The following is a 14,276-nucleotide window of genomic DNA, read 5'->3' as shown; positions in this document are numbered from 1 at the left end:
GAAGAGCCACGCGGAGCTAAGGCGTCCTAGGTCCCCAGTCTGGAAGAGCCACGCGGAGCTAAGGCGTCCTAGGTCCCCAGTCTGGAAGAGCCACGCGGAGCTAAGGCGTCCTAGGTCCCCAGTCTGGAAGAGCCACGCGGAGCTAACGCGTCCTAGGTCCCCAGTCTGGAAGGGCCACGCGGAGCTAACGCGTCCTAGGTCCCCAGTCTGGAAGGGCCACGCGGAGCTAACGCGTCCTAGGTCCCCAGTCTGGAAGGGCCACGCGGAGCTAACGCGTCCTAGGTCCCCAGTCTGGAAGGGCCACGCGGAGCTAACGCGTCCGAGGTCCCCAGTCTGGAAGGGCCACGCGGAGCTAACGCGTCCGAGGTCCCCAGTCTGGAAGGGCCACGCGGAGCTAACGCGTCCGAGGTCCCCAGTCTGGAAGGGCCACGCGGAGCTAACGCGTCCTAGGTCCCCAGTCTGGAAGAGCCACGCGGAGCTAACACGTCCTAGGCCCCCAGTCTGGAAGAGCCACACGGAGCTAAGGTGTCCTACATCTCCAGTCTGGAAGAGCCGCATGGAACTAACATGTCCTAGGTTCCCAGTCTGGAAGCAGACCCGGGTGAAGTCTGCACTGTGTGGACTGGCACTGCCGAGGCCCCACCTTGGCCCCCAGGAAGCCCTCGGAGAAGAGCATGATCTCGCAGATCTGCTGCATGTCGGGCACGATCACGACCACGGGCCTGAACAGCGCCTTCACTGACTCAGGCAGCTCCGTGCGGCCCGCGTAGCCGGGGTTCATGGTGATGAAGATGCCCATGCGGGAGTCCAGGGAAATCTCCTGCCCTTCAAACTGGAGAGCAAGAAGAAAGAAAGAAGCAGTTAGGTGGCCCGGCCGGCCCGCCCCTGGAAAGGAGCCTGCAGTGAGCCGCGTGGGGATTCATTTTCGTGGTAGGAGGCGGATGACATCACTAGCCTCCTTTCCCCTCCCCAGTGTTCAGTGCAGGGCCCCCCTCGCCGAAGACCTTGGGGAGGGCAGGTCTCAGTGGAACCCCAAACTTGGACCTGAACCCAGGGGCACTACCTGGGAGAGGGGCCCAGGTTGACGAAGCACAGAGCCTGGGGCTGATACAAGAAGCCATTGACCCTCAACAGATCACTTAACCTCTCTGAGTCTCAGTTTATTTTTCTGCACAACAGAAATGCAACCTACCTCATGGCACGGCTGTGGCGATTAAGGGAGACAGGCCAGGTTGGGAGCGCCCAGCCCACCACGTCACAGAGCACCCGCTTCCATTCCTCTACCTGGCTTTGCACCCTCTGCGGGTGCCTGGACTTCATGTGGTCACTCCTCCCTAAAGAATCCCACCTCAAACCCTTCAAGAAACCAGTCTTCATTCCTCTGGTTGCCCCAGGTACCAACGAACCACGGAAATCCCTATATTCTTAGCCTCTTTAGCTGAAGGTTGAGTCTGGTTGTCTCTCGGTGAAGTTTTCGGTTTTATTTTTTTTGATTGTCCGCCAGCCAGGCAGAAGACAGAAATTTTTATTTTTAGGAGGCACAGTCTGCATCACCAACAAGAGGGCAGCCTGGAAGACAGCCAGCCTCCCCCAAAACAGGGCCACTGCCTCGACTCACAGGTGCGCCCTGAGACCATCCCCACCCCTCCTCAGTATCCCACAAGAGGCCCAGATGGGCCCTGGGGAAGAGCAGATAGCTGCTGCCTCCTGGCTCTGAGAAACACAGCTTCTGGAAACCTACATGCGTTAATTCCCTCTCTCGGGAGCAGTCAGCTCAGCCCCAAAAATCCCTCAAAAGAACTCATCAAAAGGAAACCTATCCAGACCTCTTACTGGAATCCTGAAAATACTGAACAGTCTCCAGTTGACACACTCTCTTAACAGTGAGCCCCACCAAGACCTGAGGAGGAGGCAGGTGGGATGCCAGGGCCACCAGCTCAAGGTGAATTTTCATCCTGGACCTCCCAATGGGGCTCTGAAGGATGTATAGGAGTTTTCCAGTAAAGGGAAGAGGGACAATTCCACTCAGCTAGGGACGGACATGGTGTCACAGGGCAGGGTTTGACTGTGCAGCAAGTGGCTTAGTGACAAGTGTGCAGGGCATGGAGGGGGGAGGACAGAAGCAGAAGGACAGCAAGGGACCCAGAAGGCCCTGGTGCAGGGAAATGACCCACCCACGCTGGTCCTGTGTTTTTAGAGAACCCCCTTCTGGGCCTCCTAGACTACATAATAAGATCATGTTTCTCCAAATTTGGATCCAGCTTAATCTGGTATAATTTAACACAGACTTCTCAAACTCAAGTCTGCAAACATATTCTTCAGCAGAGTGAAATTGATGAATTCTCAACAATTGTTTTAAAATTTTGCCATCTCACTTTGATAACCTTGCAAATCCTGCTTATTATGACGCCATAACTTTACAAGCTATGAAGAAAAAATTTCTTATTCACTGTGACAATGTGATTGCATGGAACATTCACTTTCTAAGTCAGGTTTTCTCAAACTTGGGAAGTCACCAAGAATATTTTTTCCCTTCTAGGGGGCCCTGCACATCACTTATTTGAGAAATCTGCCCCACCCCCATTCGTAACTATTAGTTCTATGTCTGGAGTCAGTGTGAAGTCCTTGGACTGTTACAAACCTTCTATCATCAATGATGATAATTTTGGAAACCCAATCATCTCAATTGGAAAAGCCAACAGATCTTCTACAGGAAGCCTGGTCTAGAGTGACAACGGCCCACCATCTGGTGTTTCAGAGGTAGTATGGCAAGCTTCCATCCTGGGGACATGGTCCCGGGGGCTTCGCACGTCTCACCTGGAATGTGGTTAACTGATGGATCAGAGCGTTTCGGATCGTCTGGATCTGAGAGGAGATCACGGAGAGCACAGAAGCATCAATTCGATTAAACTCATCAAAGCAGCCCCAAGCCCCGCACTGGGCCAGGCCAGAGAAAATCTTCCCCACGGCCTAGGAAGAAAGACATGTCAGGACAAGGACAATTTTCATCTTTAAAACTGTAAACAATGCATTTATGGATATATTTTCTAAATTAAAGCAAACCATGAGATCGCCGATTGGCAGAGAAGCAGGTGACCAGCCACCTGACTAGTGGATTTTTCTGGCAGGACTTCCAAGGCCCCTCATGGACTGGCTCCTACTTGGGATTTTACAAATCCAGATTTTTGTGTAAAACTCCATTTGTCTTCTCTTCTCTTGAAATGTTGGAAAATGTAGCAATGCTGGGTCCACTTTCCCAAATGGTGATTATGAACCAGAGTTGGACAGTGGCGCCCTCTTCAGATGGAGTTTTGCTCTGCAGTTAGCCACAGATCCCACCACTCTCTATTCAATGGTCTGCTGGCCGCTTTACTCACGTACATCATCTACCTGACCCTCCTAGGCTAGTGAATCCGGGACTCTTGCTCTACTTCCTGCTAGCGAAGCAGGATCGTCAAGCAGACACACTTGGGTTCTGGGGCTGTGGTGGCGGAAGGTTTCCTCCTAGCTTCTTCCCACTGACGTCATGTCACTTCACAGAAGACTAGGAGGTGAAATGCCATGTCCTGCTTTAAGCTCTCTACCTAATGAGCCAGTACCAAAGGTGACAGCAAGGCCTTACCTTGTAATCCATGCCTTCGCCACAGTTGGTGACAACGCAGAGCAAACCCAAGGCTTTCGCCAGGTCCTTGGTGGTCTCAGTTTTGCCGGTACCTGCTGGGCCAGCAGGGGCCCCACCCAGATACATAGACAGTGCCTGTTATAAGCCAAATGCAAAACATATGTTTTCTGGTGCACAGAAGGAAGTGGGTGTCATTTCCAAATTCATCACTGTGACTACAGGTGCAGAATAGAGAAAAAATGTGGTGGTTGCTTTCATGTGTCAACTTTACTGGGCCACAAGATGCCCAGGTAGCTGGCTAAACATTATTTCTGGGAGTGCCCATGAGTGTGTTTCAGGAAGAGGAAAGCAGATGACCCTCCCCAAAGTGGGTGGGCCTCATCTAATCCGTTGAAGACCGAACAGAACAGAAGGATGGAGGGAGGTTACATTGGTGCTGCCTGACTGCTTGAACCAGGGCACTGGGCTTCTACCCTTGGCACTTCGGGTTCTCAGGCCTTCAGACCCAGACAGGAATCTACACTATGGGCTCTCTCACTGGTAGAACTTCAAACGCTACTGGCTTTCCTGGTTCTCCAGCTTGCAGATGGCAGATTGTGAGAGTAATCAGACCCTGTCATCACATGAGTCAATGCCTCATAATAAATCTCTTCCTAAATATCCAGATGGATGGATGGATGGATGGATGGATGGATGGATGGATGGATGGATAGATAGATAGATAGATAGATAGATAGATAGATAGATAGATAGAATAGATGATAGATAAAATAGATGATAGATAGGGATGATGGATGGGTAGAGACAGAGAGAGAGATGATAGATAGATAGATAGATAGATAGATAGATAGATAGATAGATAGATAGATAGACAGACAGATAGATAGATAGAAAGAAAGAATAGATGATAGATAAAATAGACGATAGATAGGGATGATGGATGGGTAGAGACAGAGAGAGAAGATAGATAGATAGATAGATAGATAGATAGATAGATAGATAGATATAATAGATGATAGATAGATAAAATAGACGATAGATAGGGATGATGGATGGGTAGAGACAGAGAGAGAAGATAGATAGATAGATAGATAGATAGATAGATAGATAGATAGATAGACAGACAGACAGACAGGATGGATGGATAGATAGATATATGGATGGATGGATGGATGGATGGATAGATAAAATAGATGATAGATAGGAATGATGGATGGGTAGAGACAGACAGAGAGTAGATAGACAGATAGATAGATAGATAGATAGATAGATAGATAGATAGATAGATAGATAGATAGATAGATAGAATGGATGGATAGATAAATACATGGGTGGATGGATAGATAGATACATAGACGGATGGATGGATGGATGGATGGATGGATGGATGGATGGATGGATAAGATAGATACATAGATATAGATAGATAGACAGATAGATAGATAGATAGATAGAGACAGATCAATAGACAGAGAGACAGACAGACAGACAGATAGACAGATAGATAGATAGACAAACAGCTAGCTATGTCCTGCTGGTACTATTTCTCTGGAGAACCCTAACCAATACAGATAAGATGACACTCTTTTTCTCAAAAACAAAGGACTTTATCACCCACAGCACAGGAGGCAGCATGGGCTTCCTGTTCTCACTCATTCCCTTTATCCCTGTCCCCCCAAATCCCACGGGGTGATGAGGAGACGGGCCCAGGTGCATGCCACACCCACAGCGGGTATGAGTCTCATACCCACTGTGGGTATGAGAAAATGTGAGCCTAAGAGACCACCAATCTAGCCAGGTGCAGCGGTGCGTGCTATAGTCCTAGCTACTCGGGAGGCCAAGGTGGGAGGATCACCTGAGGCCAGGAGTTCAAGGCAAGCCTGGGCAACATATCGAGACCTCATCTCTAATTTATAAAAAGAAAAAAAGAAAACTAGCAAGCATCTGACAAACAGTCTTGGGGGTTACTTGCCAACCTGCCCAAACTCTGCCTGGATGGATGTGTTACCTTCATTTCCTGTACAGCAAACAAGTTTACCTTCTGTCCTGGAGGGAGACGCTATCTCTACCATCCAAGGCTGTTCACTGGAACAGATATATTCTGGAATAAAAGCTGTCACAAGACGTGCAAAACCACATCACACCTGCCCTAACAGTCACCATCTTTGACATTTCTGCATTTTCCCATTGGCCTCTACTGATACAGCCTGACACACCATTACCTAGGGGCCAGTATAGCAGTGGCTAAGCATGGCCACACTTACATCCCAATCCCAAATGGTGACAATCGGGTCACATCCCGAATAGAAAAGCTTTTCCAGATTTCAAAGCAACGATCTCCCCTGCTATTTCAATCACTGCAGTCATCATGCCTCAAGCTTAGAGAAAGTGCCCCACCCCAAGGTAAGTGGTAACCACAAGCGCCAGGCTGACAGTCACCTGGGTGAGCGTCAGGTAAATCCGGTCAGTGAGGGGCGTGATGACCAGCCTGCCGTTCAGACCCATGTACTCGTATCCGTAGCCAAAGGTTCCTGTGCACTGGCGGATGTTCAGCTCGTCCGGCTCCCGGTCCCAATAAAACCGCAACTGACTTTCCCATTCAAACTCTCGGGCCTCCAGGATGCTGGACCGCAAGAAAGGTGGAGGAGGAAGTGGAAACCATTGAGACAGACCAGAGGACCACGAAGGGTCCCTTTTGAAATGCCAGTGCCCCCGGAAAATGCTCACCTGCCTCTTATGAAAGAATCAACTATGTCTCTGGCGTGCACGTCAATGATGAGAACGGTGTTGTATTTTTTCCTGTCGTTTTTGCTCAGGGGCATGGTGATGCGCGTTACCAACTCATCGATCTGTCGGTGCATTTTCCTGCCGTAGTTCTTCATGGCCTGCTTCTCCCCTTTTTGCACTTTGTGGAAGACGTCTTCCACCTCCCAGGTCCACCACACCTGGCTGGCGGCCAGCACCACCATGCCTTGGTACAGGAGCATCCAGTCGACTCTGCAGAGAACGCACACGTGTAAGAGGCTCTGATCGATCTGGGGACTGGTACCCAAAACAGTCCCTTCAGGAATTTATTTCTTTGATCTGGAATAGGAAGGGCAAAGCAAAGGCTTCAGGTAAGCAAGTACCTGCATTTGTTTACCTAAGTCAGAGGAGTAAGACTTAGGTAGGAGTAAGATGTTACCTATCTCTGACTAGGTAGTAAAATTCCAGGCCGAGGGTGCCTCTCGCCACAAAAAATGTTGCAGGTACCTGACTGCATAGAAAGATGCCAGATCATGGCCGGGTGTGGTGGCTCACGCCTGTAATCCCAGCACTTTGGGAGGCCAAGGCAGGCGGATCACCAGTTCAAGACCAGCCTGGCCAACATGGTGAAACCCCATCTCTACTTAAAAAAAAAATACGAAAATTAGGCATGGTGGCATGTGCCTGTAATCCCAGCTACTTGGGAGGCTGAGGCAGGAGAATCGCTTGAACCTAGGAGGCAGAGGTTGCAGTGAGCCAAGACCACACCACTGCACTCCAGCCTGGTGACACAGCAAGACTCCATCTCAAAAAAAAAAAGAAAGAAAAGAAAAGAAAAAGAAAAGAAAGTTGCCAGATCACTTTTTCAATGTTTTGGGCCAGTCGTGGTGGCTCACGCCTATAATCCCAACACTTTGGGAAGCCAAGGTGGAGGATCACTTGAAGCCAGGAGTTCAAGACCAGCCTGGGCAACATAGCAAAACCCTGTCTCTACAAAAAATAAATTAAAAACTACCCAGGCATGATGGCGCACACCTGTAGTCCCAGCTACTCCAGGGGCACTGGAGCCCAGGAGTTGGAGGCTGCAGCAAACTACAATTGTGTACTGTACTCCAACCTGAGTGACAGAGCAAGGCCCTGTCTCTAACAAAATAAAATAAAATAAAATAAAATATTTAAGGTTTTCAAACTTACTTAGTATTTGGGGTTTATTGTAAGAAGTAAAAACACATTCCAGGCTGGGCATGGTGGCTCATACCTGTAATCCCAGCATTATGGGAGGCCCAGCTGCGGCAGATTGCTTGAGCTCAGGAGTTTGAGACCAGCCTGGGCAACACAGTGAAACCTTGTCTCTACCAAAAATACAAAAATTAGCCAGATGTGGTGGCACATGCCTGTAGTCCCCCCTATTCAGGAGGCTGAGGTGGGAGGATTGCTTGAACCCAGGAGCTCAGGGCTTCAGTGAGCTGAGCTCACACCACTGTACTGTGGCCAGGGCAACAGAGTAAGACCCTGCCTCAAGAAAGAAAATTAAAATTCCAACAAAGAATTTCATAGTCTGTGACCACACTGCCCAGGTTTGCAGGCCAGGCTGTATCATGCTTTTGAATTTTTGCCAGTCTGAAAGGTGAAACGAAACACCTCATCCTCCCGTAATGTACAGATCCTGCTGAGTTGCGGGGTTTCTCCTCTTTTCATATGTTTGGATTTCCTCTACCAAGGCACTAACTTACATAGTTTGTGATTGCCTTGAAACACATTTAGGCAAAGCTTTTTTTCTAAACTGCACTTAAGAAATAATGGACTCAGAGCTGTAAATGCCTAATATGGTTGGGCTCCGTGTCCCCACCCAAGTCGCAACTCCAATTGTAATCCCCATAACTACCAGCTGTTGAGGGAGGGACCTGGTGGGAGGTGATTGGATCATGGGGGCGGTTTCCCTCATGCTGTTCTCACGATACAGAGTGAGTTCTCATGAGATCTGATGGTTTTATAAGTGGTTGTTAGTTCCTCCTTCTCTCTCTTTCTTGCCACCACGTGAAAAAGGTACTTGCTTTGCCTTTGCCTTCTGCCGTAACTGTAAGTTTCCTGAGGCCTCCCCAGCCATGCATAACTGTGAGTCAATTAAACCTTTTTCTTTATAAATTACCCAGTCTTGGGTATTTCTGTATAGCAGTGTGAAAACAGACTAATACAATGCCAATACTGGAAAAGTGACTTCGGGTTACTATAGTTATTATCTTGATGACCTACAGTTAATGGCAAAATAAATTTAAAAGAGTATGAGGCCGGGCGCAGTGGCTCACACCTGTAATCCCAGCACTTTGGGAGGCCGAGACTGGTGGATCACCTGAGGTCACAAGTTCAAGACCAGCCTGACCAACATGGCAAAACCCGGTCTGTACTAAAAATACAAAAGTTAGCCAGGTGTGGTGGTGGGCGCCTGTAATCCCAACTACTCGGGAGTCTGAGGCAGAAGAATCGCTTGAACCTGGGAGGCAGAGGTTACAGTAAGCTGAGATCGCGCTATTGCACTCCAGGCTGGGTGACAGAGCGTGACTCTGTCTCAATAAATAAATAAATAAATAAATAAATAAATAAGTAGGTAGGAAAAGCAATAAAAAGAACATTGACCTTTGTTGTCTTATTTTAAAATTCTGCAGTGCAGCTAAAACCTAAAGATTACTTATATCCATGATCCCTACACATCAGGAGAGAGACAACAAAGATTACGAACGCCCAGAGGATGACACTGAAACGACGAGCAAAGACTGGCCTTGCAAAGAACGTGACAAACCTAGAATCAGAAACAGGGAGAGGTGGCAGCTGAGGCCGCAGGATCAGAGAAGATTAAATGACCAGGGCAAAGCTAAGAAATCCCAGGACACTGGTGTTTCCTGGGACTAGATACAGCTGGCCTTAACTTCTCAGTGATGCCACACGTATCAGCTCAAATAAATCAACATGCTCATGTCAACTATTCTCCCTGTTGGAAGCAACAAGTTCATGTGCTCAAAGGCGCACTGGGATGAGAAAAATATCTTTTTCAGTCCATCAGGCTGAATTCCCTTACTCTTTTCCACCAACTAAGAACTGCCAAACGTAGCAATGCCCTAGCAAAGTGGTAGCTATCATGCAAATAAAATCAACTTATGCTGACATAAAATTCATAGTATTTTGGAGCATGAAAGAGACTTTAAAACATTCAGCGATTCATACATACAGAAGGCAGAGACTTCTGTCTAGTTTGGTTTTGAAATAGCATCTAGCATAGTGAATAGCCCAGAGCAGGGGTTGAAGAACTATTGGTTAAATGAATGCTAGGGCCACCTCCTAACAACTCGCAAGACTAACTGTCAAATACTCAGGAATTCTGCAAGCTGGTTGTTAAACCACTTACTGTTATTTCACTGAGCTTTAAAATCAGCCATGACAGGAATATTTGCACCATGGAAACTGGCAAATACTTTAAATCAAAGCTTTAAAAAATTTTTCCCAGACATTCAGTTTACTAGCATACCACTGAACATATCTACATAAAGATGCAAACAAACTCTTTATATGCCTCAGTACCTCAGAAACAGCAGGATCATAGTCAAATAAATATTATGCTGTTCTCTGATAATTTTTTTTTTTTTTTTTTGAGACGGAGTCTCGCTCTGTCGCCCAGGCTGGAGTGCAGTGGCGCGATCTTGGCTCACTGCAAGCTCCGCCTCCCGGGTTCACGCCATTCTCCTGCCTCAGCCTCCCGAGTAGCTGGGACTACAGGCGCCCACAACCGCGCCCGGCTAATTTTTTGTATTTTTAGTAGAGACGGGGTTTCACCGTGGTCTCGATCTCCTGACCTTGTGATCCGCCCGCCTCGGCCTCCCAAAGTGCTGGGATTACAGGCGTGAGCCACCGTGCCCGGCTCTGATAATTTTTTATGTAGATGTTTGCATTTTGCAAAATCAAAAAGGCAGTGTGCAAAATCAAGAGGATGGTGTTCTCATAATAACAAGGAAGATTTTATGTCTGCATCAAGGCCCTGCCAAATACACTCCAACTTTAAGGGGGATCCTGTCTCAATCTAACAGAACAAGTTAGCCAAAGAGGCTTTCTGTATTTCTAGTTGAACTGCACTCAGCTGCTAGGAGCAGGCAGGGCTCAGCATGATATCCTGAAGCCTCTTTAGCCACAAAAATCTTTCTATGCAATAGAAATTCAGTAAATATTTTAGAAACGTTACATACACATAATCCTACTAAACACCTCGTTTCTGGTGGTTCACTAAGTCAGCGGGTCACATGCTAAGGGTGCTGGGAATCCCCTGGGAGCTTGCAAAAACACAACTCCTCAGGCCCCACCCCCAGAGGTCTGATGCACAGGTGCAGGCTAAGACCCAAGAATCAGCATTTCTAACAGTCGCAGGGGCCCTGTGCTGCCACCAGGGGGCACACTTTCAGAGTACTGCTCGGTGTGATCATTTGAAGACTGCTATCTTGAGCTCGCTTCGGCAGCACATATACTAAAGACTGCTAGCTTGCCCAGGTGCAGTGGTTCATACCTGTAATCCCAGCAATTCGGGAGGCCAAGGTGGGAGGATCACTTGAGCCTAGGAGTTTGAGACCAGCCTGGGCGACACAGTGAGACTCCCTCTCTACAAAAAAGTACAAAATTAGCCAGGCGTGGTAATTCCCATGCCTGGTAGTCCCAGCTACACTGAAGGCTGAGGTGGGAGGATCTCTTGAACCCGGGAGGTCAAGGCTGCAGTGAGCCATTGTGCCACTTCACTCCAGCCTGGGTGACAGAGCAAGACCCTGTCTCAAAAAAATAAAAATAAAGACATCTATCTGTCCACTAATTACCTATTGCAAAATAATAAAACCTCATTTGGAATGTCAGTCAATCTACTCCAAGCCCTTAAAATTAATCCATTATGACTATGAATAGGATAGAGCAATGCACGTTCACATTCACAGACTTGCCTGCTTCTGTCTTCACAGTATCTAAAAATAGCCTCTTTGGTAATTAGTCTGTTAGTTCTTCTCATTTCATTCAAAACTGCCGTCATCCAGTCCTCCACGCGCCCTTCGGCCCGCACGATCTTCCGAAGCTCCATGACTTCTCCTTCTGCTGAAATCATCGCGGACACCAGTTTTTCTCCACTATCCCCGTCGTTAAACCGCAGCGATGCTATGTTGTCGTACATCTGCAAAACAGGGAGAGGCGGCCCTGTAAGACCTGCACTGAGTTCTGGAATCAAAGACCAGCCAGCAGTGCTTCATCCAGCAGAGCTGCCACGATGCAAGCAATGGCAACCATTGAGCCGAGATCACAGGCAAGATGGATGTCACTCACCCACCTGTGTGGTCATCCGAAAGACACTTACTGGGGACTTTCATTTACTCTGCACTGTGCAAAGATCTGTGGAGGATTGAAAATAGAAAGAAAAAGAAGACAGACTCTGTCCCTAACCCTGCTGGAATGGGGAGATATCTGGACATAGGAGCCAGTGGAATGTGGAGGAGGCGGAAGGGTGATTAATTAACACCCCAGGCTGGGGAACAGAGGCCTGTGGTGGAATCCCAGCTTCCCCACTATCCAGTTGAGCAACTATGGGTGAGTTGCTCCTCCTCTCTCTGCCTGGAATAAACATAATCATGGCATTTACCAAGGTGGGCTTGGGAGAATCAAATGAAACAATGTAAGTCGAATGCCAGCACACTGTTAAACATGTGGCATTTGCTGACTATTATCATTGTTATTAATCAGAATAACATTTAGGACAATGGGTCCTTTAGGGCCCACCATATAATACAAGGCACTTGCAAATCAGAGAGGAGAGGAAGGCAACAAACAGACTTTAAAAAATAAAATCAGAGGTCTCCAAAAGAGACAAACAGTAAATGGAGTATTCCTGATACTGTATTTTTCTGTAACAGTAAAAGACTTGTTTACAAAAGTGGAAGCAGAAGGCCAGGCACAATAGCTCATGCCTGTAATCCCACCACTTTAGGAGGCTGAGGCAGGAGGACTGCTTGAGCCCAGGAGGTAGAGGCTGCAATGAGCTGTGATCACACCACTGACTCTAGGCTGGGCAACAAAGCAAGGCCCCATCTCAAAAAAAAAAAAAAAAAAAAAAGAAAGAAACAGAATACTGTATAAGACTCCCCTTTGAGAAAGGAAAAACATGCAGTCAAAAATATGAATTTTACTTTAAGAAGGAAGTCAGCATTAATTAAAGGGAAAGTATGGAAGAAAGCACTTGTTCCTAAGTGCTCTGTTAATTTGGAATGGAGGAATTACCCTGCAATACTGATTCTCAACTGGGGATGATTTTGCCACCAGGGGACATTGGCAATGTCTGGAGATGTTTCTGGTTGTCATAACTAGGGAGGGGGTGCTACTGGCATCTAGTAGGTTGCGATCAGGGATGCTACATAATATCCTGTAATGTACAGGACAGCACCCACGGCAAAGAGTCATCCAGCCCCAAATGCCAGCAGTGCCAAGGCTCAGAGCCCCTGCCCGGGCTGACCCTAGATAAAGAGCTTTGATTAGCAGGCCAAAGATCATGTCTGGTCAGCCTCTGTTCTCCATCACAAGGGACAGTTTTCTCTGTTGTTTCCTGCCATTCCAGAAATGGTTCATGGATACATACACATTTATTTAAAAAGTATGAAATTATGGGCCGGGCGCGGTGGCTCAAGCCTGTAATCCCAGCACTTTGGGAGGCCGAGGTGGGCGGATCACGAGGTCAGGAGATCGAGACCATCCTGGCTAACACAATGAAACCCCGTCTCCACTAAAAATACAAAAAAATTAGCCGGACGTGGTGGCGGCGCCTGTAGTCCCAGCTACTCGGGAGGCTGAGGCAGGAGAATGGCGGGAACCCGGGAGGCGGAGCTTGCAGTGAGCCGAGATCGCGCCACTGCACTCCAGCCTGGGCGACAGAGCGAGACTCTGCCTCAAAAAAAAAAAAAAAAAAAAAAAAGAAATTATGGTCTGGAAGGAATCATAACAAATTCATGACAGTGGCGGGCGCCTGTAGTCCCAGCTACTCCGGAGGCTGAGGCAGGAGAATGGCGTGAACCTGGGAGGTGGAAGTTGCAGTGAGCTGAGATCACTCCACTGCACTCCAGCCTGGGTGACACAGTGAGACTCCATCTCAAAAAAAAAAAAAGAAAGAAAGAAAGTAGAGGAAGTATGAATGGGGATGAGGACAAAGAGTATTGCAAATTTGTACAACTTTACAAAAAAAAGAGACAAACCGGCCGGGCGCGGTGGCTCAAGCCTGTAATCCCAGCACTTTGGGAGGCCGAGACGGGCGGATCACGAGGTCAGGAGATCGAGACCATCCTGGCTAACACGGTGAAACCCCGTCTCTACTAAAAAAATACAAAAAAATTAGCCGGGCGAGGTGGCGGGCGCCTGTAGTCCCAGCTACTCGGGAGGCTGAGGCAGGAGAATGGCGGGAACCCGGGAGGCGGAGCTTGCAGTGAGCCGAGATCGCGCCACTGCACTCCAGCCCAGGCGACAGAGCGAGACTCCGTCTCAAAAAAAAAAAAAAAAAAAAAAAAGACAAACCAAATATGACTAAATGGTAACACGTGCCAATTCTGGGTAGTGGAGAGGGTTGTTTAGCCAACATTGCAAAGCAGGCGCTGTTCAAAGTGCTTTATAAATAGTGACTCATTCCATCTTTATAGCAGCTTCACCAAAACAGGTAACTACTGGGGTTATGTCCGTTCACAGATGAGGAAACTGATGTCCAGAGAGATCAAGTACCTTGCCGAAGGTCACACAGAAACTCAGAATAGAGCAAAGATTTGAACCCCAGCCATCTGGTTCTAGAGTCCATGTGCAAAACCACTATCCTCTAATGCCTCTCTGTTTAATATATTAGTCTTTGTATATTTCTGTATTT

The 14,276-nt window shown here is 47.8% G+C and overlaps 1 protein-coding gene across 2 annotated transcripts in view; it reads right to left on the bottom strand.

The window, feature by feature from the left end:
• Positions 1 to 14,276, bottom strand: part of DNAH10 (dynein axonemal heavy chain 10) — a 179,655-nt gene that overhangs the window by 86,625 nt on the left and 78,754 nt on the right. For both annotated transcript variants that reach the window (XM_028830097.2, XM_077955570.1), the window contains 6 exons: positions 11,335 to 11,558; positions 6,350 to 6,619; positions 6,062 to 6,245; positions 3,623 to 3,757; positions 2,818 to 2,970; positions 644 to 832 (listed from right to left, as the gene is read on the bottom strand). In XM_028830097.2, coding sequence (XP_028685930.2) covers positions 644 to 832; positions 2,818 to 2,970; positions 3,623 to 3,757; positions 6,062 to 6,245; positions 6,350 to 6,619; positions 11,335 to 11,558 — 1,155 coding nt within the window. The remainder of the gene's footprint in view (positions 1 to 643; positions 833 to 2,817; positions 2,971 to 3,622; positions 3,758 to 6,061; positions 6,246 to 6,349; positions 6,620 to 11,334; positions 11,559 to 14,276) is intronic.

This window comes from Macaca mulatta, chromosome 11 (genome assembly GCF_049350105.2).
Source record: "Macaca mulatta isolate MMU2019108-1 chromosome 11, T2T-MMU8v2.0, whole genome shotgun sequence".
In the NCBI taxonomy this organism is placed as follows: domain Eukaryota; kingdom Metazoa; phylum Chordata; class Mammalia; order Primates; family Cercopithecidae; genus Macaca; species Macaca mulatta.
Note: the sequence above shows the minus strand (reverse complement) of the source record. Positions and strands in the feature narration are given on the sequence as shown.